General features: G+C 47.2%; 1 protein-coding gene across 2 annotated transcripts in view; it reads left to right on the top strand.

Moving 5' to 3' along the window:
- Window positions 1–25,517, top strand: part of MMP15 (matrix metallopeptidase 15) — a 35,534-nt gene extending 10,017 nt beyond the window's left edge. For both annotated transcript variants that reach the window (XM_061593586.1, XM_061593587.1), the window contains exons 3-10: window positions 7,297–7,419; window positions 8,520–8,827; window positions 10,531–10,692; window positions 11,360–11,565; window positions 14,156–14,294; window positions 14,767–14,917; window positions 18,854–18,969; window positions 21,533–25,517. In XM_061593586.1, coding sequence (XP_061449570.1) covers window positions 7,297–7,419; window positions 8,520–8,827; window positions 10,531–10,692; window positions 11,360–11,565; window positions 14,156–14,294; window positions 14,767–14,917; window positions 18,854–18,969; window positions 21,533–22,047 — 1,720 coding nt within the window. In that variant the 3' untranslated portion in view covers window positions 22,048–25,517. The remainder of the gene's footprint in view (window positions 1–7,296; window positions 7,420–8,519; window positions 8,828–10,530; window positions 10,693–11,359; window positions 11,566–14,155; window positions 14,295–14,766; window positions 14,918–18,853; window positions 18,970–21,532) is intronic.
- The last annotated feature ends 429 nt before the right edge of the window (window positions 25,518–25,946 follow it).

The raw sequence follows: 25,946 nt of genomic DNA, 5'->3' as shown, positions 1-25,946 counted from the left end.
GCCTACAGCTTCTGGAAAGTTGAATTTGTCAGCTATTTAATAACGTCATTCATGTATATATTGAACAGAAAGGGAGCTAGCAAGCAGCCTTGTCTTACCCCTTTGGTTTAATCAATTTCCTCTGACAACTGGCCTTTCCTACTTACTCTTACCTTGAGCTTAGTGCCTGTGTACAAGTTCTCAATTAAACTTATTAGTTGTTTATCCATCCCAAATGTCCTTAGTTTACTCTCTGTCATCCTGTGAAAGGCGGAGGTCAGATCAACAAAAGCCGTATATAGATATTTCCTAGAGCCTCCTTCATATTTGTCTCTCAAATGACATAGAACAAAGTTGATCTCCTGTACTGGAAGCCTGCTTGTTGGTCCCCAGTGATATTATTATTGTCTGCCCAATATTCAGCTTATCCAATAGATAGCATGTATACAATTTTGAGGAAACATCCAAAAGACTAATTGGATGATAACTGGCTAGGAGAGATTTGTCCCCTTTCTTCTTATTGGAACCACAGTACTTTGTTCCCAGCCCCTGGGAAGTTTTGCTAATGCAGGAGCCCACCAATTTGCATTGTCCCAAAACATCTCTGGGGCAAACATACTTTCCCCAGGGGCTTTCTGTCTGCATAGGTGGGCTATTAAACTCACTTTGGAGGGAGATACTGAGTGCCAGACTGGTGCATCCTTAATGTCAGGAAGTTGAATGGGTGAGAGAGTTCCCATCCCCAGACACTGATTGGAATGAAAATGAAATACTTTTTTAAAGTGAGACAACTTTGGCAAAATATGTGCATCCAAGCTGTATTTTGGCAGGTCACCAGATTCCAGAATTTCTTGGAGTCTTTGTAAGCCACAGGATTTTCAATTTCTACGTTTATGCATTTTAAACGCTTGTTTGCTTGTCAACAATTTCCTATAAAGGTGGCACTTCTCAACCTGTGCTTTCATCACCGTAGTGGTATTGCTAGGGCTGACTTGCCTACTCAGTAAGTGAAGTTCACGTCTTGCCTGTCTACATTCTGCGTTGAATCTTCTCGTAGGACAGCTTAACTTGTAGGGCAAGTAGTTTGATAGGTAATGTGTTTGATAGATAATGTTCCCAGTAATCTAGTTTTGAGACTCATCATCTGCTAAGGAGGGTGTCCCCTACTTTTAGCTGGATGTCAGGGCCCTACTGAAACTATGCTTTCTTTGCTGTACATAAGGGGGCTCGTAGCCCAAACTAATCAAAATATACCAGCTCCATACACAAAGGCTGGCAGTTGCTCGGCGGTTGGACTTCCACTGTAAAGTTATTTGCAGAAGTGGCACGTTCATAATTGAATAAAAAAACCTGTAACACTCCCACCCTTTAAGGAGAAGTAAGTAAAATTCCCTTGTCCTGTGTTGTTACAGAGAACCACCTAAACTTATATACTAACGTAAAGAATCAAATACCTGAGGAATTTATTATTTTGTCCCTGGATTTCGTAGATGGGAGGTAAGCAATATCTTCTGAGTTCAAACCAAGCCTTTCACTGGCTATTGTGTACTCATCACCTGTTCCTGCATTAAAATCTCCCATCATAATCATTAAAGATGTAGGAAAGTGTTGGTATGAGACTCTAAAATAGGCAGGATCTACATGTTTAGGCAGATTAATTCAGAACTCTTTTGGCTTGTCAGATGGATAGTTTGAAAGCAGGGTGAATTGGATTCAGTTACCTGGATATCTATATTTGAACTGGAAGCCACCCGCAGAACAACAAGACTGCCTCTTCTCCTTCCTTCCTTTTGGTCCTTTCTTGAAGGGACCAAAAAAGTTCTGAATCCTTGAATCTCAATTTTTGGAGCCCAAGTCTCTTGTAAGCACAATAACTGAGCTTCCCTGGGCTCCTACTGGGAGGAAGGGTGGGATATAAATCTAATAAATAATAAATAAATAAATATTGTGACAAAAACGAAAAAAGCCCAGATCCCGCAATTTATTATTCCACCCTGAAATATTCCATGACAATAGCTTTACCAGCATTCCTTGGGGCTTATGGGATATTTTCCATACCGTTTGCAAGGACTGGGTACCTATATTCTCTGGGTGCATTCTCTGTCAGTTCTTTAAGGGGGTGGTGGTTTGCTACATTATTTAACTGTGCTTTAGACGCTCTAGGGGCTAAGATTTATTATTTATTATTATTATAAGAGAGCTGTTATGTTGCCAGGTTCACTCTCCTGGAAGGATAACAGAGCAATCCAACACAGAGGAAGTTGGCAAAAGTGGTGTCAGCCCAAGAGAAGCCAGCGGACAGTTCCTCTCCATGCAGTAGCTGTCCAGGAGCTCGGCCAGCAGAGCTGGGTTCAGGGACCAGAAGATAACAGGCTGCACTCCCAAACAGCCCTACCTGGAACAGCCCCAGGAACCGCAACAGGACCCATTGTGAAGAGACAGGCATAGGAGTGTGCCAGAAAAACTGTAGGGAAACGCAGACCACTGGCAGAGCTGCCATTGCTATGAGAGCAGCCATTGCAGATGAGCGCAGGGGAGAATTGCCAGGCTTCCTGCAGGTGCTAAGAACAAACGGTGGAAATCCCAACACAGAGCCTGTGGGAAGCGGCTGGGGAGGGTCAGCACTGGAATGCGAACACAGCCTGCATGAAGGCGGAGCCTGTGTGTGGCAGCCATAGCAACTGCCACCCCAGCAGCAAATCAGAAGGCTACACCCAGCGCACACACCACACATGCCCACCAGACACTCCACCAATCACATACACACACACAGAGGGAGCGCCACCAGGTAACCAACACATGGAGACCACGAGCATCCACCCCACCCCCAGCACACACCCACAACCCCAAGGAATGGGCCCTAAACACAGGAAGATGTAGAAAGACACACCGCCACAACACAGGCAAGAGCCAGGCAGAAAATGCTTGTACGATGCCCACCCCAAAGACAACGGAAGAGACCCTCATGGGCATCTGCAGCAGGGACAGGTCTGGGGATGGGCACCCCGCACCACCACTGCCTACCCCTCCCTGGCAGTGGCACAGCACCCACAACTACCCTCAACCTCACGCAGCCCCACTCACCACGGCCACAGAGTCGGCCAGCCCCATCACCTTGCACTGCCTGCAGCAGGGCATGGACAATTGCGGTCATCGTAACCACTTCCACAGCCGCCACGGCTGCGTCTTTCCATATCTGCAGGATGCTCTGTTGGAGGGCATTCGACAGACCCGGGCAGCGGCTGCGCCACCATGCCCTGTGCCCTGAATGCCCTGCAGGGACATCTCAATTGCCCACAGTTGCACTGCCACCTCCCCAATGCCGTCACAGCATCCAGCCTGCACTTAATTCCATAGTGCGGCTGCTGTCCGAGGAAGGAGCTGCACAGGCTGAGAGCGTGCATGATATCCAGGTCCTGGAGGCCTCCCTGCTGCTGCTGAACATGCTGGAGGCTTGGTCCTCCCTTGGGCACTGACTGCTCTCCTCCCCTTCCTTCAGCTGAGCATGCCTACCTGCTGCAACCCTTCCTGATGACACCCTATCCAGCAGATCTGCCTAGCAACCACATGGATGGCCATTAAACCAGCATGTGGGATTCTCAAGTCCCACTTCTTCTGCCTGCATCTTATGGTGGAGTGATGTGGACCCCGCTGAAGGTCTCCCAGATGGTGCTGGCCTGTGCCATGCTGCACAATATGGCTATGTCACAATGGCCGCCCCTGGATGTGAAACCTCGTGTAGAAGTGCCCTTGGGGCCAGGGGAGAGGGGCTGGGAGGAGGAGGCAGAGACGGCAGAGCCCCCTCCCCACCACGGCCAGGACCTGCTTGTAGTGGCTGCACATGACCACATTGCCAAGGGAGTTCTTCGGTCCTTAAGATTTTGCCTATGCCACCCTCTTGCGTGGTGGTGCCGCCGCCCACCCTGTTAGCCCTACTGGCCCTGTCTGCCAGCCTGCCGACCTCCGCCTGCACAACCACACCACCTTCATGGGAAGGGATCCTGGTTTTCCTTGTTACCGCCTGGACTCTCATCTAGTGGATTCACAGGGATGAGGGTTCTACACGGTCTTCCTAGGCTTATGTCTACCCAGAGTCTTGTATGCCAAACGTTGTCCTCACCTAAGTGAGTCCTGTTATTGACATTGGACAACTGGAATAGGCAAACTTAGAAAATGAAATCCTGCTCAAATTCCCCTAAGGAAATAAAAGTAGGATTCCACAGCGGAAATATAAATATGATATTTTTTATTTCTGTACTGAAGTCTGGTTGAGAAATACAAGTAACTGGCCACAACCAGTGCATAAAGCGTGTATACAAAGTTACAGGATGTATGTGGCCTTAGCCAGTGCACAATACATAGACAAAGCTGGCCGCAGCCAGGGCGTAATATTTAAATAGGCATATAGTATATAAGTTCACGATTCAGTGCTAAACTTTAAGGCAAATAACAGTGCATTCATGTACGTAAGCTTCTTACTTATAACAGCCTTAAACGCCATACAGCTTCCACTTTATCTCTTTTAGGTATCCAGAAATACAACAAGAAATGTTTACTTACAATATATTATGGCTTTCTGCCTCTACCTCTATGAATCAGACAAGCGGTAGCATCAGACCAAATCCCAAGGACTGGTCCCAAACAGCTCCGTTCCATCTCTTTTATAGGCAATGCTCAAGGCTGCACGCATGGTGGGGGATTCCCCGAGCCTCGACAAGGCTGGTTCCTGTCAACCTGTAGAGGCTCAACAAGGCTATGGGCTGTGCACAAGCACCGTTCAGAGGCTCAACGCCTTTACATACTGTCTGTCTCTGAGAGCATCATACCAATGCTTATCTCTCTCTTGGCTGGCTTCCCAGCTGTGTAAACAAGACAGAGAGGCAGGAGAGAGGGGGAGAAGATCAAAGAAAACCCTGAAGAAAACTCAGCATTCTCTTCCCAGACAGCTGATTCGGTCAGCTATGAAACACATAAAAAGAGGCTAGCCCACAACACTCCTGGTTTTTCCCGTGTAAACGTGTGGAACAGCAAACATACATTTTAATGCACATTTTGGTACTCTTGTCAGTTACAAGCCTTGACATGTTGGTTCAGTGGTTTTCACATTTTTTCCTCTTCCACGTTATCCATTCAAAGATTCTGTCTACTGTAGAACTGAAGAATTCTTTGTTGAAAGTTACTGCAGTCAGTGTGGTTACCGGACTGGTAGTGTCTATTTGGGAAAGCAATGGTTGTGGTTGTACATCTGCAGTCAGCAGGACAACTATTTTCGGGGTCCAGTTCGGATTTAATTCTGAAAACGGTATAATACAGCCTTTCCCAACTAGTGGGCCACTAGATGTTGTTGGACCGCAATTCCCATCAGCCTCAACCAGCATTGCCAATGGTCAGGAAAGGTGGGAATTGTGGTCCAACAACATCCGGTGGCCCACTAATTGGGAAAGGCTGGTATAATATATGTAGGCAGAAATGAGAAAACACACATTATTAGTTATACACCAACATTGAGGTCCATGGCTGCAAGTCAAAACAGCATAGTACAGGGCATTGAGCTGAGTAAATTAAAACTTGATGGAGACCACAAACATAATTATGTGGGGTGCCCAAGCAGAATAACAATTATTATGAAAACCACCACTAGAAATGGCCAAAGTGCTTATAGAAAAGTAATAATCCCTTGTCATCATAATTTCCCCTGTATTATAGATAAATGCTTGGAAATAGGATATATGTGTTGCGTTTTCTAAGGTGTACCATACCACATCTCTTCCCGACAATTGAATCCATTGGGTGATCGTATAGACTGCCTGGTCTCTGTCCTTTGGTAGTTCCACATGACTGAGATGGACAAAACCTCAAGAGTCTATCGGTAAAAGGGTAGGATTCTCTTCTTCTCCAAGATCCATACTCCATTGTCTTTGGAGGATGGAGGATCCTGCACATACATGGTATTTTGGTTGAAGATTCTGATTCATGTGGTTGGTATTTATCACTCCACATACCCATGTTATTGTAGTGTTTCAGTGAAAAAATAAACTGTATAACCATGTATCCTGGTGCTTTACATTAATTGATACCATGTTTAACATGTTAGGAAGTTCCAAGTCATAACTTACTTGTGTTTTTGATCTTGGGCAGATCCAGGCAGTTATTCACCAGCTATCTTTGTTATTTCTACTGACTATTATAATTTAGGAATCCTTTATACATTATCTGTGGGCACTATTCATCCATGTCCTTTTTGGTCCTTGATGATCAGTGTTTGTGGATTAGTTGTCTTTAATATCAGTTGAGGAGGCTTCCATTGGGGGCGCAAAGCTGGATTTCTTAATAGTCTTTTTTACTTGAATTAATTTTGCTACCTTGGGGGTCCAGACTATAGACGATTTTGCAATTGGCGTGGAAGCTACTTCTTTGTATGCTAATTCATCTTTCAGTTCTTCCGTTGAGGTGGTTGGCATATTGACTAATACTGGAAAGGTATATTCATAAACAATCCAAACATCAAATAAAATGGAGTCCTTCCATCGCTGCTTCTGGATAAATTATTCATTCCTAGCTGTTCTTCTGGAAACAGTGTATACCACTTTTTAGGCCGGTTAGCTAACAGCTCAGTAAGCACACGTTTGATTTCATAATTTTTTCTTTCCACTTTACCTGAACTTAAAATGTGAAAGAGCGTGCTGAACTCCCATTTAACACTCTTCCCCTCTGTTCACTGTTGAACAGCCATGGAGGTAAAGCTTGTCCCCTGATCAGAAGGCAAGATTTGAGGGACTGCAAGCGCAATGAGATTGTTGAGTATTGTGGCAGTTTGGTGCCTAGTGGGGAACAACCATGTGAAGTCAGAGTAATCATCAGTACAGACTAACAAGTGCAAATAATCATGGGATGGTGGCAGAGGCCCTGTATAATCCAAATAGCCTTTTTCCCATGGACACGTAGCAGGAGTCTGAGCAGGAGATTCAGTAACAAGAAAAGTCTGTGTATTTAAAAAAAAAGCTATGGACCTGCGAAGCCTAGTGATGAGACAGGTTCCTATCTCCCTGGGGAGCTAGGCAAATACTGAGGAAAGTGAACACTATGGTGCTCTGAAGACTTCCTCTAGTGAACTTATAACAGTGACCTTTAATAATTTACTGAGCAGCCCACCAAGGATCTGGGAGGGCAGTTTTCCTTTACTCCTTGGTTATATTCTGGAAATACATGATATCTTTAACAACAGCAAATAATACTACCTAACTATTATACTTTTATGTATGACTTCAGCTGCTTTCCCTGCTCAACTTCGGTTCATGTGGAAATTGTAACTTGCAGGTGGATGAAGCGGCCCCGCTGTGGTGTCCCTGACAAGTTTGGGGCTCAGGTCAAGGCTAACATGCGACGGAAGCGGTATGCACTGACTGGGCGGAGGTGGAGCCAGGTTCACCTGACCTTCAGGTACATACTGGTTTGAAGTAGGTCTGTCTTGGGAGGGAGTTTTCAGGGGAATTGGTTGTAGGATTAGCATAAGCGGGCCTGAAGACTTCGCAAATTTCTTGGCGCTTTAAAATGTGCATGATGCAATTTTGAATAAATATACATGATAATCATAGTTAGTTTGCAGTGTGTGGAGTTATAGAATTCAAAATACTGAATGTAAGGAAGGGCATCATTGTGAGGGGAAAGTGAAAGACGGATGAGGAGCTGTGGGCTGGGAGGAGAGGGCCAATGCAGAGGGCCTGGGCCTTGTTGCTGTAGCCTTACAGATCCTGCCTATGTGCTTTCAGACTTTTCTCTCCAGCCATGTTCTAAATTAGTTTAGAACATTTGCCTTGCATTTGGAATTGTGTACTACATGATGTTCACTTGGATTATGCTGTGTGGCAGACAGAAAAACCCTTTCACTGACAGTCATAAGTTTGGTCTCTGCCGCTTTTCCAGATGCCTAATAGCAGTGTCTGGATTCCTTGGAAGAAAAAGCATTCTTCCTATAGATTCTCTAGGACCTTAAAGGCTGACCAGTTTTTGTGGCATGAGCCTTCATAGGAAAAAGCCTGCTTCATCAGATGTGCCGCATGCCCTGGGCACGAAGGTGGTGGAGACCATGCATAGACCCACACGTGGGTTGAGGTACAGTGGAGGAAAAACCCAATGAACAAGGTGAGACCTAAAGATCAAATTAAGACATCACTTCTTAGTGATAGTGTGAAGTGCCAACGTGCGCTTTCGTTCTCTCCCCCCCCCCCCATTTGCACTCTCGGGAGCATCAGAGCCTAAATGCTGGACAATTACTGTAATACGAAATAAGGGCCAGTTTCATTCTGGCTGTAAACCTCAGTTGAATTCAACAGTCAATCCCACCTTCTTTTGCCTTTCTGCTACATCTGACTTTCAGAAACCTTTTGGGGGGTTGCATCTTGCTGCTGAAGCACTAGGGACTAAAATGCACCTGGCATTGCAGCAGTGGCTCACCAGGTAATGCCTGCCTGCAGAACTACCTGTTCCCCACCCACTTTCGGTAATATCCTTCCCTGTCCTTTTGCCTTTTATCTCCCTAGCATCCAGAACTACACAGAGAAGTTGGGTGCCTTCTACTCTTACGATGCCATCCGCCGAGCCTTCCAAGTGTGGGAACGAGTGACCCCACTTGCCTTCCAGGAGATCCCATATGATGAAATCGGGCACAAGAGGAGGAAGGAAGCGGACATCTTGGTGCTCTTTGCCTCTGGATTCCATGGGGACAGCTCCCCCTTTGATGGGGTTGGGGGCTTTCTGGCCCATGCATATTTTCCGGGTCCTGGTATGGGAGGGGATGCACATTTTGACTTGGATGAGCCCTGGACACTTGAGAATGCAGAAGTGTCTGGTAAGGAAAGGTCTTGGGGCTGAGAAAAGGAGGGGGCACTGTTTGTAAACCTGTCTCTGCCATGTATAAAGGCAACCCATGTTGCCATCAACTTGGAAAGTCAGGCGGCTCAATTAGGCCTTTTGTAACAGATCACCATGGGTGATGTTGGCAGGGATTTCTTTTTCAGGTCATTCGAAGCAGTCCCAAGTTTTGAGGGTGTCATGACAGTTCCATGTAAAGCTTGGCTTTGTCCTTTTCCTTGGGCTAGCTGGGACAGGCACTGCTGGCCTTAATACCCCTCTGCCTGTGACACAGCAGAACATACATAGTGTGAGTTGATCTGTACAGGCCTAACATGTGGACAGTCTGGTTTTAAGGCATAGTTAGATGAGCTGCCCTCCACATCTCTCCCTACGCTGTAATGGAGCTGTTTGACCGGTCACTCCCTGTGAAGAACCAAGCGTGCAGCTTGGGTGTGCTGTTAGACACAATGCTACTTGGGGAAGCCCAGATAGTGGTGGTGGCGGCCGCCGCCGCTTTCTACCGGCTTAGATTTGCAGTTGGTGTACCAGCGAATTTGGAGAGAGAGGACCTTGCCTCAGTTATTCATGCATTAGTGATTTCCAGGCTAGACTAATGTAAATGTGCTGTATGTGGGGCTACCTGTAAGACAGTTCAGAGTGCAGCCATCTGGCTACAGTTTGGGGCCAGCAGGTCAGAACATGTTACCCCAATATTGTGCCAGTTGCATTAGCTGTCAGTATGGTTCCAGGCTCAATTAAAAGTACTGGTGATGGCCTTTGAAGCTCTAAATGGTTTGGGTCCAACTTACCTTAAGGACTACCCTGTCAACCTGCCCATCAATGCGATCTAAGATTATGTTGAGATGCTTGCCTTTTTTTTAAAAAAAAATGGTTAGCAGGTACATAGAGCAGGGCCTTTTCAGCAGTGGCTGACCATTTATACAGTTAGATTCCAAGTGAGATCAGGCAAGACCCATCCCTCATTAATTTTAAATGGGCCTTAAAAACACTTGCTTTATTATCATGATTTTGTGGGCTAATTGAACTGTAAATTGGATGTTTTCTTCTAGCTGGATTTTTGTTATTGTATGATATACCGTTCTGTGCATTTTAGATGGAAATTGATTTTTTAGATGTTAAATTATTTTATTGTTGGATCTTATAGATTTGTATTGTATATGGTTTGTAAACCATGTTTAGGAAGGCCTTTTTTGCCTGTAAGGCTATTAAATGAATACATTATTTTTATGTTTATAAAAGGCCTCCTCTCTATCCCACCAGTTAAAACATCTAGACTGGTGAGGACTAGGGAGAGGGCTTTTTCTATTGTGGCTCCCACTCTGTGGAATTCCCTCCCAAACGACCTCTGCCATGCCCCCACTATGATGAGCTTCTGCCGGGCCTTGAAGACCTGGCTCTTCAGACAGGCTTTTGGGGTGGGTTAGGTTTATTACTACTGTTGAGATTTTAATGTTTTAATGTATTTGTACGTTTTTATTCTGTACGTCGCCCAGAGTGGCTGGACAACCAGCCAGATGGGCGACTAATAAATCTAATAAATAAATAAAGAAAATAAAATAAATTTGAGTGGGATCGAGGAGAGGTAATTCTTGGCCAATGCAGTTCCATAGCCAATGCAGAAATGTGTTGGGCTGGAGAAACCTTGAGGCACCTGGCATCCTTGTCTGTTGCCAACAGGGAACAACCTCTTCCTGGTGGCCATTCATGAGCTTGGCCATTCCTTGGGCCTGGAGCATTCCAACAACCCCACTGCCATCATGGCTCCTTTCTACCAGTGGATGGACACAGAGAACTTCCATCTGCCAGACGATGACCTTCAGGGCATCCAGCAGCTCTATGGTGAGTGCCAAGCAAGCAAGATGTACTTGTACATGCATGTGTTTGTATGGATCAGGACTGGGCCATCATCTGTCAAATGCATGTATACGAGAGAGAGAGAGAGAGAGAGAGAGAGAGAAGATTGCCTTGGGCTTTAGGCAAATGCCGTCTTAGATCCCCCTGTTTGTTTAACAGTTTCCATTGATCAACCCAGCTATGTATTAAACTCTGCAGGAGGGATTGTCCTCATGGTCTCGCCGATAGGCAAGACTCGTTGTGCAGTGATCCAGAATAGGGCCTTTTCCATGGTGATGCCTCAGCTATGGAATTCCCTACCTCTTGAGATACAGCTGGCCTCATCATTGGCACCTTTCAATGTCCGTTAAAAACTTATCTATTCTCCCAGGTTTTTGTGGGGGACTGACCTTATTCTGAGCTAGCAGATTGTCTGATCCGACTTCTGCTGGCTGTTGATTGATTGACTTTGTATTGTTGATTACTTACTGTGAAATTGTATTTATTTATTTAACTAATATCCCGCCCTTCCTTAAAATGTTATATTTTAATCATTCTGATTTTATTTTTACGTATTTAGTGTTTTGTAAGCCACCCTACAGTTGATAAAGAGCAGGATATTAGTGCAATAAACAAAATCCCCTCTCTATTTCTCTCTTCCTCCCCTGGCCAGGTTCTCCAGGGGGACAGCCTCAGCCCACCAAGCCCCTCCCAACTGTGGTGCCCAGAAAACCAGGTTACAAGCCTCCCAGACCACCCCCTCCTGGCAAGCCAGAATGGCCCCCCAGTCATGACAACCCAGACCAATATGAGCCCAACATCTGTGACGGGAACTTTGATACAGTGACAATGCTACGTGGGGAAATGTTTGTCTTCAAGGTACCTTGCTTCCTGTGTTCTGCCTCTGGTGCTTCTTTCTATTTATTTATTTGTTTGCTTTGTATCCCACCCTTCCTCCCAGCAGGAGACCAGTTTCTCTCTACCTTTACCAGAGTAATGCTTCAAGATGGGAGTCTGCCTTGTGAAATAGGCCACCTTCAGGGGAGCTCAGAAACAGCTGCGCCCTAAATTCCAGATTTCATGCCCTGGTGAAGAGTCTAGATTAACAGAACTCTTTCCAAGTCTCATTGTTGCAGTGGAAAGCTTGGAAACTGGCAGTTCTGCACAAAGGATGGGTGGGCTAAGCATTTTGTAATCCATGTAGATGGGGTGGGGGGCACTGCACTTGGGACAGAGCTGCTGCCTCACAGCATGGAACAGATGCCAAAAAAATCAACCCAAAGGCTTGCAGAGTCTTCTTGAAACTGTACAGATGAAGTCTGCAACCTTTTGGGCTGTTCTGGACCTCTCGCTAGCATGGCCTGAGACCTTGAGGAGATGTTGCCAGTCAGAGAAGAGGATACTGAGCTACATGGACAAAGTCTGGCTTTGTAAAAGGCAGCTTCCTTCAGGACCTCCACCACCCTCAAAGGGTTCACCTTCCAAGTTGGAAGGAGGCAATATCCACACTTGGTAGCAAATATATGTAACCGAAAGCATGCAGGCTACGTATTCTGCTTACTGCTTTGTATTCTTTTTCTAGAATTCAAGTTTTCTGGTTGTTTTGCAATGTAATGTTACCTTTTAGACCCATGACCCTACTCTTGTCCCAAGTGTTGGAAGGAGCGCAGGTAGTTGCATAGGATCAGAGGCTCCTGAGTGCCTCTTCTGGTGCTGTGGAGCATGTAGGTCACCTTGGTACTCGAGTGACCATTGGCAGCTGCAGCACAGGGGGTAGAAGTGTGAAAACAACTGTTGCCCGATGGCAAATAGCCCCTTCTTAGGCAAGGTGCTCAAGACAGTGGTGGCGGTCCAGCTTCTATCATGCTTGGGGGAAACTGGATCCGTTCCAGTCTGGCTTCAGGCCTGGCCATGGCACTGAGACTACCTTGGTTGCCCTGGCTGATGACATTTGTCGAGAGAGAGTTAGGGGGAATACGACCTGCTTGTTCTCCTTGATCTCTCAGCAGCTTTCAGTACTGTCAACAACAATATTCTTCTGGAGCATCTTGAAGAGGTGGGGGTTGGGGGCACTGTGCTTCAATGGTTTTCCTCATATCTCCAGGGCAGCTTCCAAAAAGTATTTATGGGAGGCTATCATTCAGCACCATGGGAACTGTCCTGTGGTGCGTCGTAGGGTTCTATCTTGTCCCCCATGCTATATGAAGCCACTGGGAACTGTCATCAGAAGATTTGGAGTGAGGCGCCATCAACATGCTGATGACACCCAGCTCTACCTCTCTATGCCATCTGAATCGGAAGAGGCAGTTGAGGTGTGGAACCGGTGCTTGGAGGCGCAGATGGACTGGATGTGGGCCAATAAACTGAGGCTGAGTCCTGACAAGACCGAGGTGTTATGTGTCCAGAGTTCTCATGTCCAGGAGGTAGGGAGGTGGCCTCTTCTAGATGGGGTTGCACTCCCCTGGAAGGAGCAGAAGGCAGCCTGGGTGTACTCCTGGATCCAACATTGTCACTGGAGGCTCAGGTGGCCTGAATGGCTAGGAGTGCCCTCTTCCAGCTCCGGCTGATTCACCAGCTTTGGCCCCTTTTGGACAGAGATGATTGGCCACAGTACTCCATGCTCTGGTAACTTCCAGACTGGATTATTGCAACACGCTCTACATGGAGCTGCCCTTGAAGACAATTTGGAAACTTCAACTGGTCCAAAATGCAGCTGCCAGATTACTGGCTGGGGTTCCCTATAGAACTCATATAATCCCTGTTTTAAAACAGCTGCATTGATTGCCAGTTTGTTTCAAGGTGCTCACGTTAGTGTTTAAAGCCTTAAACAACTTAGGTCCCAAATATCTGAAAGACCGCCTCCTTTCCCTACAGACCCTCCCAGGTGTTGCGATCAGCAGAGGGGGCCTTTTTAGTAGTTCTGCCACCCTCAGAAGTTCCGGGGTGTGTGGCCTGGGAGAGGGCATTCTGTATGGTGGCCCCTAAGTTGTGGAACTCTCTCCTTAGAAGTGTGCCTGGCAACTTCACTGTACGGTTTTAGGCGAATGCTGAAGACACACCTCGTTATTCTGGCCTTTGACACCTGAGATGTATATTTTTAGGACCCATTTTTTGTGTTATGTGATTTCAGGTTGTTTTTAATTATGTATTTTTAAATGGTTGTGACCCGCACTGGGATCTTTGGGTGAAGGGCAAGCAATAAATTTAAATACTGCTAGTTATTATAATGGTGGGTGGCAGCTACCTATGAGTGCATCTGTGGTGGGAGAAAGGCCAGGAATATTGTGCCCCAAAGGCCAGAAAGAACTGACTTGCGCTGACTTTTTTCCTGCAGCTCAGTGGTAGAAAGCACCTGCTTTTGTATGCAAAAGGACCCAGGTTGAGTCTTTTCCATCTCCCTGTCTGAAGCCTTGGGAGAGAAGTCAGTGGGTCGGATGGTGTAAGGCAGATTGCCCGTCTTTCTTTCCAGGGCCGTTGGTTCTGGCGAGTTCGCCATAACCGGGTGCTGGACAACTACCCTATGCCCATCGGGCACTTCTGGAGAGGCCTCCCTGGGAACATTGATGCTGCGTACGAGAGGCAAGATGGGCAGTTTGCATTCTTTAAAGGTGAGAGGCTTTGGGTGGGGTGAGAGGAGTTGAAAGCGAAGGTTTTGGAGAGTGTTATCCTAGTTTTTTTGCTAGGAAAAAGGAAACAGCCTTGTGTTTTCCTGTCCCTCCCTTCCCTCCCACCTCTAATGTGTTCCTGGAAGGAGCCATGGTTTCTTAGCAGGTTCCCTTGTCTCCCCGTCACTAGTCTGCAGGGACCTGCAGAGCAAAAGGGGGCTGGTGATGGGAGTTTCATGGACCATCCTCAGGACATCTGTGGAGAAACTCCTCGGTTTTGTGCTGGGGCCAACAACCCTCTGATCAGTTGCTGAGCTGTGGCAGAGCCTGATGGATGCTGGGATAGCCCCCCCCCCATAGACCTGGACATGGAGGGGAGAGCCACAAAAAATAAACAGGCCTCCTCCTGTGTGCGTGACTGCCTGGGCTGGCTGGCTGGCCTCTGCCTAATTTTCCCGTCTTGTCCTTTCTCCAGGGGATCAGTACTGGCTTTTCCGTGAGGCGAGCTTGGAGCCAGGTTACCCGCAGCCCTTGACCAGCTATGGGCTGGGCATTCCTTATGACAAGATGGATGCTGCCATCTGGTGGGAGCCCACAGGGCATACCTTCTTCTTCAGAGGGGACAGGTGGGTAGCTGGTAGGCAGAATCTCCAAATGGCAGGAGAATGCAGAGATCTCTGCTTCCTCCTTGCCTTGACGGTGGCAGAGATGCTTACAAAGGTGTGGGCAGTGTCTGTAAAAGGATCCCCAGTTCAGGGATGGAGCTTCTCCGCTCCTGATCTCTAGCCATATAAGTAGGCACCAATCATGTCGTCAATTCCTACCAACGCCCATTGCTGTTGTCAGGATCCATTTCTACAAAAGGTCAAGCGGAGCAGAATCCATTCTCGAGGCAAGGCAGGGTCAGGATGAGCTGAGGGCAGCTGCTGTGGAAGCCACCGAGGGGCATGCAGGAGGTCGGGCGTTGGAGTAAGTCTGGTATGGTGGCTTCTTAAACTAGGGAGTCCCAGGGTCAGGGATCTGCTCAGGGATGAAGCTCGTTGTGTCACTTTGGACCAACCACTGTCTCTTGGCCTAACCTACCTCCCAGGGTGGTTGTGAAGATAAAATTGGGTGTGTGTGTAAAAGAGCCATGTATGCCACCTTGAGCACCTTGGAGGACAGGTGGGCTATAAACACAGTTGCCCCATGGGGGCTCAGCAGCTGATGAGCTAGGAGTTAAAACTTGCTCATTTTGGCTGTGCATGCCGGTTTCCCACTGGGAAGAGGTGCGCTCACGCGGCCGAAGCAGGCAGCCACGGATGCTTGCAAAGTGCAGTCTTCTTTCTCCCCAACCCCATCAGCTTATGGAAAGACGAGAAAGAAGCACTTTGCCAGCCCTCCATTCAGCACTTCCCAAAGCCCTGGACTTGGGCTGGCAGCACCCTTTTTGCTGTGGTTCCCAAGCAAGCGTCCGTTGTCAGGCACTTTGGAACCCTGTGCAGTGGATTTGGAAGGGTGACTCTGTGATGTCTTGATGTCAAGTGACTGATGTTGATCTGTTTTAATCTTTTTGGTTAGTAGCTGTTTTAATTGTTTTGATGTTTTCCTGATAATTTTAATATTCTTTGTGAACCACTTACATTCTTTACATTCAAGCGGTATATAAATTTTGTTAAATAAAAAAAATTAAAAAGGTGATTGATGTCATATGATGTCCCACCCACCTGTCAGAGTTGGCTTGTGGGGTGGGAGCCAAAAAGGTTCCCACCCCTGTTCTAAGGCCACATTGTTCCTGATTTTTGGAGCAACAGTGGTGGAAAGTATCTTCAGTGTTGGTCGGATGGAGAGGATGGGGAGAAAATTGTGTGAAGCTTCCGTTTTGCGGTTGACACAACTGTTCTGAAGCTGCTCAGCGCTGGTAGTCTGTTTGATGCCATGGACAGACAGGCTGTTGCCCTTTAAGGCTAGTGTTCAGAGTTTAATAAAGTAGTGAATATGAATGATGGAAGGGTCAGTGATGAAAGAAGGACTTGGCTGAAGAAGTGGGACCAGCATGTAGGAAGATGGCCTGTTGACTGGGTGAGTGTTCCAGGCATATGGGAAGCCAAAGACAAGAGGGTGAAGCCTGCTTTGCACAGAGGGCTCCAGGTGTAAGCCTCTGGGTGCCTGTAGCAGCTATCGGCAAGAGTGAACCCCCCTGCTTGTTGGTTAATTCTCTGGTAGTGTGTCAAGAAGGGAAAAGAAGCCAATGGTCCAGGGAGCACAAAACATGACAGCCATATGGTTTAAAATAACTTTGGCTTCTGCTCATGGTTTATTTGGAGAGAAACAAACCTCAAGCCTGGGTTCACATGGCAAGCCGGTCTCTGGCTTGTCCTTCTCCTTCATGCAGCTCAGTCAGGATTGGGGGGGAATCGGGAGCAAAGCGTTTGGGTGTGGAAAGCCATTGTTGATTTTAAACTAGGGATTAACATCATGTACAAAGTGGTCCATTGTCAGAGGTCCAAGGTTCCAATGGCTGCTGCAGGTGTCCAGAGCACTCAGAGGCTACTGTCAAGCTACAGCTTGTGGGATCAGTTTCAGTTGCTGAAGCCAAAGGATATGGACAGAGCACTTGCAGAAGTGAGGCTGAGTACATGCCGTTTCGATCCCGTCACATCATGGCTGGTAAAATCTAGTAGAAGGGAATTGACTGGATGGGTCCAGGGAGTGGTCAATGCCTCGCTTTTGGGGAGGGGGGTTACGCCCACCACTTTGAAAGGCAGTGGTGTGACCCACTCTTGAAGAGGTCATCCCTGGATCAAGAGGTTTGAGGAGACTACCAGCCATTCTCTAATATTCCCTTCAAGGGCAAGGTGATGAAGGGGGTGGTGGCCAGCCAGCTGCAAGCATGCCTGGAGGAAAGCAGGTCCGTTCCAATCTGGTTTCCAGCCTGGTTTCAGCACTGAAATAGCTTTGGTGGCACTTCTTGATGACCTTTATCAGGAGAGAGAAAGGGACAATGTGACTTTGTTGGCTCCCCTTGAACTCTCAGCAGCTTTTGGCACCGTTGACCTTGGTGTCCTTCTGGAGCGACTGACGAGGATGGGAGCCGGAGGTATTGTGTTGCAGTGGTTCTGCTCCTACCTGCAGGGCCGCTACCAGAAAGTAGTCCTAGGAGATGATCGTTTGGCTCTATAGCTTTTGAGCACAAGGATCCATTCTGTCTCTTATGCTATTTAACATCTATATGAAACTGTTGGGAGCTATCATCTGGGGATTTGGATCGTGGTGTCATCGATTATGCTGATGATACACAGCTCTATCTCTCCATTCCATCTGAGTCAGAGGAGGCTGTGTTGGACAGATATCTGAAGGCAGGGATGCAAGGGATGGAAGCCAACAAATTGAGGCTAATTCTGAATAAGAAACAAATGTTGTGAGTGAATGGTGTTCATGTCTGAGAATTAGGTGTTTCTGCATGTTCTGGGAGGGGTTGTACTCTCCTTGAAGGAACAGGTTTGCAGTCTGGGAGTGCTGCTGGATTCCAGCGTGTCATTAGAGTCCTAAGTGGCTTCAGTGGCTAGAAGTGCTTATGCCCAGTTGAGGGTGATTTGCCAGCTATGGCTATTCCTGGAACAGCCATCAACCATACTCTGGTTGATTTCCTGTCTGGGCTACTTTAATGTGCTGTATGTGGGGCTGCTCTGAAGACCGTCCAGAGGCTGCAGCTAGTGCAGAATGCGGCTGCTGGGGTGGTAAGTGGGGCAGCCCGATGGAACCATGTGTTCCCAGTCCTAAAAGTGCTGCACTGGCTGCCAGTGAGCTGCTGGGCCCAGTTCAAGGTGTTAGTACTAGTATACAAAGCCCTAAATATCTTGGGACCCAAGTACTTAAAAGAGCACCTTCCCCAGTATCAACCATCTCAGATCCTATGATCGGCAGGCAAGGCCTTGTTGGCGATGCCACTACCAAGCATGGCCCTGTTGGTACTGACCCGTGACAGGGCCTTTTCGGTGGTGATTGCCCTCTCCGGGAGGAATTTTACAACATTCCTGTTTACCCAGGCATTCCATAGCTGAAGGGGACCATGCCTGGCAACCTGAAGATTACTCATGAAAGAATGTTTTAACTGTAATTGTGTTTTAGAATGTTTTTCTTTCTTTTTTTGTTAAATTGTTTTGCTGATACGTTTGCTGCCCTGGGCTCCTTCAGGAGTAAGGACGGGATATAAATGTAATAAATAATAATCATACTGTGTGAACTGGACCAAAGGAGCCAGGGGTAGAAGTGGAAAAGAGAGACCTCTCAATATCTCTCTGAGAAGTAGGGCTCAGAAAATGGTCCTACAGTGCCTGCTGCAGTTCTACCTGAAGCTAAGCAAGTCTGGACTTGGATGAGAAAGGACCTGAGGGTGGGGTGATGCAAACAAAACAATTTCTTTCATCAAGAGCTGTGCCAATGTGACTGGGCACCACGAGACTCACTTTGCGGCCTGAGTGCCCCACCCCAGTTGAAGTTCCCTGGGATCCAAGGGAGCACAGAGTGCCTGCACTCCTCTTGTCCATCAGGTTCCAGTAACAGCATCTTCTCTCACTTAGGTATTGGCGCTTTGATGAGGAGAGCCGCGCTGTGGATCCAGGTTACCCTAGGAAGATCAGCATATGGGCCGGAGTCCCTCCTGCTCCCAAGGGAGCCTTCTTAAGTTCTGATGCAAGTAAGTGGAAATTAGTCAACTCTGGCAACACAAATGGGGATTGGCAACAATGTAAACAAAGAAGCAACTTGAGGAGCAAGTTGCTAAAGCTATGAGCGCTAATAACGAACATTTCTTTAGCACTGTTGGAAGCAGGAAGCTGAAGAGGTGCATCTCCCATCAGCCCCAATCAGCCTGGCTAATGTTCAAGGGTGATGGGAGTTGTGGTACTCTTCAGCTGTATTGGACCATGTTGGCACAAGATGCACTAGATGTTATAGAAGGATAGAAGAAAGAATAAAGGCTTGTTTTTTTCCATTTGCACTGGAAATGGTGTTGGAGAAAGATCCCCACCTGTACCTTTGTGGGGCAGAGGGAAGAAGAGAGAGGACTGAAGAGCTGGATCAAATAGAGGTGAAAAATGTGAATGTTTGGAGCTCACTGACAAATTAGCAAGTCCCTGGATGGTAGTGGCATTCAAATGTGAAAATGTCAGTCTTGTAACAATGATATGCAGCTTATTAAAGTCTGCTTCGTTACCAGAGGATTGGAGGATAGCCACCAGCCCTGTCTGCATGTCACTGAGTCAACCATGCCTAAGAAGGCTTCAGTCCTCCCCACTCTCACAGGGAAGAAGCAAGTCACGATTGCTGGCTTCACATTATGATTGGGCTCCTGCTGGGAGGAAGGGCGGGATATAAATCAAATAAATAAATAAATAAGGGTTTGTGGTTTGTTCTGCTTCTAACAAACCATGATCGGTTAGCCAGGAAGAAACCTTGGCTTCAGACCATGGTTTGTTGGGAATGAAACCAACTCATGATCTCTGTTCAGCAAAGCCAGGGATTGTGGCTTGTTTCCTCCTAGCATAAGCAAAAGAGCTCTCTTAGGTGCATTCCCAGTAAACTTGGGGGATGCTTAGATTTGGAAGAACTCCAAAAAGATCTCTCCAAACTGGACAAATTAACAACAGGCTAATGAGATGCAGCGTAAGTGAATGAAAAGTGATGGACACTGAAGTGAAACATTCTGGCTTAACATATGCATTGATGGGGTCTGAACAGGCTACGTGACTACAGAAAAGCAAACTTGGGGTCATGGTGGATAGTTAATGGAAACATTGACCCAGGATGTGGCAGCAGTGGAAAGGTACATTCTATGCAAATATTAATATTGGGCAAAGGACTCTTGAATGAATCCATGGTGTGGCTGCACTGCCCAGTACTGCCTGTACCTGGTCACTCCATCTCACAAAGGACATCCTGGAGCTGGAAATGGTGCTGAAAAGCTAAGACAACCAAAATGACCAGGGGGCTGGAGCAGCACCTTCCCTCCATGGAAAGGCGAAAGCATTTGGGAGATGTTTAGATCCAGAAAAATTACTACCTGGGTTTTTTTGGGAGGGGGAGTGATAGAGGATCATCTGCTTCCTGCAGATAGATCTTCACCCCTCCTGACTCTAGTTAGCCAGTGAAGAGGGCAGTAGATTTAAGTAATTCTTTTTTGCCCACTGTATGATTGAGTTACAGAGTTTGGTACCTTAATGAGAGACAGTGGTGATGACCACTAGCATAGATGATTGTGTATAAAAAAAGACTGGGCCAAGTAATGCTGCCTTCCCTACCCTTGTTCCTGTTGGATGATTTGGGCTGTAACCCTTCAGCACACAGCTTCTATCAGCATCTCCAGGATATGGCTGTTCTGGCTGAGGCTGATGGAAGTTGTAGCCCAAAACCTCTAGAGGGCACCAGGTTGGGGGTGGCTGCATTAATGCATCTTTTGCTGTCTCTTGGCATCTCCATATATGTGGAGGCAATATATTGCAGGCGCTAGGGTCAAAAAAGGGAGAAGGCGATTGCCTTCCTGCCTGCTCTGCTTGAGGACTTCCAGGGGTATATGACTGGCTCATCTGGAAATGGACAGAATTCTAGACTAGTCTTCAACTTTCTTGGACCTCGGACCAACCATTTTCCTTTGCTGTCTTCCCCAGCTCTTTTTTCTTTTTCTTTCTTTCTTTCTTTCTTTCTTTCTTTCTTTCTTTCTTTCTTTCTTTCTTTCTTTCTTTCTTTCTTTCTTTCTTTCTTTCTTTCTTTCTTTCTTTCTTTCTTTCTTTCTTTCTTTCTTTCTTTCTTTCTTTCTTTCTTTCTTTCTTCCTTCCTTCCTTCCTTCCTTCCTTCCTTCCTTCCTTCCTTCCTTCCTTCCTTCCTTCCTTCCTTCCTTCCTTCCTTCCTTCCTTCCTTCCTTCCTTCCTTTCTTGCATAACCCAGTTGATCACCAAGAGCCACCCATGGGAGAGACTGGTCTTCTAAGGCAATTGTGTGGTTTTTAAAAAATGTATCAGTAATCACACAGTCAAGAGATGAAACAATTAAACAGTTACAAATGTGCCACAATATAGTTATAAAGCTTATGAAAATGTCATTTTGAAGTTTATAAGAAGGTATAATGAATCAAAAGAGTAAGTCAAACTGTCATTGTAGACCAGCTGATGAGGGAGGGGTTGGGGAAGCCATGGGGTGTGATGGGGTGTGGAAAGAGGACCCAGGAGCCTGCCTAACCATGCCAGCGTCCTGCTGTTTTCCAGCCTACACTTATTTCTACAAAGGCAGGATGTATTGGAAGTTTGACAATGAGCGGCTGAAAACAGAGCCTGGGTACCCCAAGTCGATTTTGCGGGATTTTATGGGATGCCATGAGGAGGTGGCCACAAACCCTGACCCTCGTCATAGGTGGCCTGATGTGGGCAAGCCTCCCATCACCCCAGATGGCACCGGGCAGGGCAAGGAAAAGGAGGTGACGGAGGAGGAAGGCAAAGGGGGCGCTCATCCTGCTGAGGAGGACAAGGAAGCAGAAATGGATGACGATGGCAATGGTGCGGAAGGTGGCAGAGACCCTGGCTATGGTAGTGACGGCAGCAACGTGGACATTGTGGTGCACGTGAATGATTACCCCCTGACCATGAGTGTTGTCCTGGTGGCCCTGCTGTTGCTCCTCCTCCTCTGCGTCCTGGGCCTCCTCTACGTCATTGTGCAGCTCCAGCGGAAGGGCACCCCTCGCCTGCTCCTCTACTGCAAGCGGTCCCTGCAGGACTGGGTCTGACGTCTGGTCATCGCGAGGGGTTCTTCCTTGCCACCACGGTCCCAAAAGAGAGTTGGTGCCCAGGGAGACTGTTCCCCCCCTCTGGCTTCCCACTGACACCTCTGGAGGAAGAGCTGTTGATGTCTCTGGGCTTGGCCAGATCTTTCACCTCCCACCTCCCCAGCCTTCCTTGCAGAGTATTGTTGCAGGAAGGTTTCGCATTCCTCGGCCAAACATCCTGCCAGGCATTTACTGGGAGAAGGTGAGTGGCTGGTCTCTCCTGTTCTGTGTGCCTGTCTGCTGTCCACCTGCCCAAGTGACCCCTGTGGGAAAGGTTCTGATGCGTGGCTTTCTCTTGTTACTGGAGGTTAATCCTGTGGATCGCATTCCCCACTTGGAGGGGGGGGTCTATCTCGTACGTGCACGGTGTTCCAGACCCATGTTTGCAAGGACTGAAGGATGGGGCTGCTTCCCCATTTTGCATCTGTTCCATCCTTGCTGTTTGTGTACATACTTTGTGACCTGATACCCACCTGCCTGGTGCTGCTCACGTTAGACTGGATGTGGGGGGAGATATTTCGTCACTTTTGAGGGCAACTGGCTGAGTGAGGCCTTACCCCAGTCAATGGGCGATATTAGATGTTTGTTCCAACAACTGTCTCAGATAGGGTGGTGTGCACTTGGGTGGCTGCAGATATGTGCCACAGGCTCAGCAACTGACATATTGAAAACCTTGACTTTTATGTTCAATTTTTTTACCCCTGGCCACTTTGATTGCAGAGCAAAACTTGGGAAATGTTTCTACTGTAATTGCCAGAGTACGTACTGCTGCCGAAACCTCTGAAGCCAGGATGTGGGAAGGCTCAGTAGGACTCTTTGGACAAAAGACTGGTTGAGGGCCCTGCACAGCGCTGTGTGTTTCTCCATCTTATTGGTCTCTGGCCCACCATGTGCCTCTTGTTCCTTGCCTACCCCTCCCCACCTTCTCTTTGCCTCCATTGCCCTGTTCTTTGCTGCAGATCTTGGAAGCAGACTGGTGGGCAGAATCCCCTTGATGCAGGCATAGTTCAGCTCTAGTATTCCAGTTTCTAGGCTGTCTGGGAGGCCTGCAGGGATGTTGTTCTGTAACTGTGAATGGGAAGTGACCACATGGCTCTACCCTAACTGTCCAAGGCACTAACGGGGGAGGGGGAGAGGAAATTGTTGGTGGCTCCCCTTCTTACAAGTCTCTCCCTGGAGTTGGTAGCCATCAACAGCAATTGTGCCCTGTGCTCAGTCAGACAACTGGTCAGATGTGGCCAAGAGAATTGGCTTTGGAGGCCCCTCATACCACATTGGAGGAGGGGGTGATTCAACACTTTGGAGGAGGAATCTGAGCTGGCTTGGGGGTAATTTCTGAGATTTGGAAGGCTGAGGACCAATTTGCACACGTGATATGTCTGTGACATCTCTCCTAAGGATGATTCCCTGATTTAGATGTACAATCACATTGCTGGGACTGTGTAAGACATACACATGAGCCATTCACATGAAAATTTGTGCATGTTTTTCTGGCCACAGAAACAGCATGTGTGCATCTTCCTGAAAGTGGGAATTGCAATAAGGATTGCCCTAATACACCAAAGAGGAGCTGTAGAACTTGGCTCAATGCCATGAGAGATTTGGGAGGATTAAGTGGGTGCTAGGGCTGCTGGTCTCTAATAGGTTTTGATAATTCCAAAGAGACTCTGCAATCAATCTCAAAAACACAATTGTGGTTGTGCACACACCTCCTCCCCCTCTGGTCTCTGGAGATGCATTTTCAACCAACTCCAATATTTGAGATGCTGGGGGCAACGTGTCCCTTTTCCTCTTCTCTGTTTGGCCACTCACTTGCGTCCAACTACCTATTGCTTTGCAACATGCAAATTGAACAGATTTGTGCAAAATGAGCAAAGTTGCATTAATTTGCCTAGATGGTATGGCTTCCAAGTGCCTTCACACAGCATTTTGGGGTGTCTTGATGGGGGGGGGTGTAGATAGAAAGGAGGTGTGTCTAAATCCTGCACCAGAAAAAGCTGGATACTGTAACCTGTACATGATATACAACTAAATGTTTCTGCTTATTCCATCATTTATTTTGCTTCTGCTAATAGTAATGAGGACTAAGGAACGAAGACCCCTCTCCTCCCCAGAGGAACACTGGGGATCTAAGTGAATTGCCCTTCTGCCTTCTGAGGTTTTGCTAGGTGTTGCCCACTTAGCTTTACAGCCATAAGGCTAATATTTATCAAACAAGACTGTCTTCCTGTTGCAAAACACGGATCACTGGAACTGAGCAGCCTGGGAATCTTTTCCCCCTCTCTCTCATTTATATTTAAAACAATATTTTGGCCTCTCAGGACTGCAGAGAAGAGGGAGAAGGGCAATGACAAGAACACATGGTGCTTGATGCTGTGAGGGGAGGGCCACCCAATGTCAAGGGGGAAACCCTGCCCCCATGGTGCCGGTCCTGTTCCCGCCTGCTGTCTGCGTGTAGCTTGTTTAGCCTCGGTTTATTATTATACGTTCTTTGAAAACCTGGAACTTTGGAAGCAGAATGAGTGATGCAATATAAGCAACTGCATGTAATTTGCAGGATTTGTTTTGGGTGCGTGTGCTCAGACTCCACATATATCTGACTGTCTGTCTGCATGGGAAAGTGCAAAATAGTCTCTGCCTGGAGAAGACCGTTCAGCCCCTTGCTCAGGATTCTTTCTATTTCCAGTGTAGCTCAATTTGCCTTGAATTTCTTTGTGAAATGTGGGTTCCAGAACATTTCAAATAGTTGTTGTTGAAGACCTGCCATTTTGCCTTTCTCAAGAGTGGCCAGGCTCTCGTGCGGAGGCAAGGCCTGACAGGAACTGCTTCTTCTGTCCTGGTCCTTCTTCAGGGTCTCAGGCCCAACTCTTTCCTGTTCCTCTCCTATCATTGCAAAAATCATCAAATACCTAGGTTGACTGACTGAGCAAAATGAGCCAATCCATGTACATACACTGGTGCCTGGTGTAAAACTTGCCGCTCTGAGTGTTGACATCCTGGGGGGGGGTGTTCTTTTGTGGCCTGAACCCAAAGTAGTCTCCCCTACTTCCATTCTCACAGACTTTCTCTTCCCCCTTCACTGGTGAATCTGCTGAAGTCATGGCAAGCAATCTTCCCAGCTTATGTTGATGGGATTGAGGCAGAGTCATGTGCCGAAAGAGAGAGGCGCAAGGGCACCAGGTCACAAGTATGGCTTCAGACAAGGTTGAACCCCAGAATCTCTTTATATGCTCCAAGAGAATGTGAAGTCCTGGCCTTGATGTGGGGGTGTCTGTGTTTATCAGATGATGATTTTTGTGTGCCAGATTTGCCAGTGCATTGCCTAACTGCAAAGACTTTCAGCCAATTAATGTCCCATACTCAGAACTACCAAACACATCAGAGTTTAATCTTTCTCAGCCTGCCAATAAAACACAGTGTTTGTGCTGACACTTACGTTTTGAAATGTCAAATTCATTTTCTTTCAAATGTGCTGTCAACATTTTGCTCTTGTGTCTGTCTACTTTTTAAGTTGTATTTGCAATATGATAATATCTGGGTTTGGCTCTGGGTTTTCCCTTTTTGTTTCTAAACTTGCCATTTAGTTGGGTCCCAGTTGCATGTTAATCCGTTTGGTGCAGTGAGAAAGTACTGAACTGGACAGAACAGGACACTGCTCCCTTGGTGTGTCTTCAGTTTCACCAGTTTCTAAGAATGGGGTTAATGACAGAACATGCCTTCCATAGCCACAAACCCACTTCTGGTGCTATACAGATAGCCTGAACAGGCACTGTCTGATACAGATGCTATCTCACATATATCCAGGTGTCTGGTATGGCATGTTGCTGCAATGACTTCCATGAAATCTGGCTCTGCAGACC

This window comes from Rhineura floridana, chromosome 13, assembly GCF_030035675.1.
Source record: "Rhineura floridana isolate rRhiFlo1 chromosome 13, rRhiFlo1.hap2, whole genome shotgun sequence".
Taxonomy (NCBI): Eukaryota; Metazoa; Chordata; class Lepidosauria; order Squamata; family Rhineuridae; genus Rhineura; species Rhineura floridana.
Note: the sequence above shows the minus strand (reverse complement) of the source record. Positions and strands in the feature narration are given on the sequence as shown.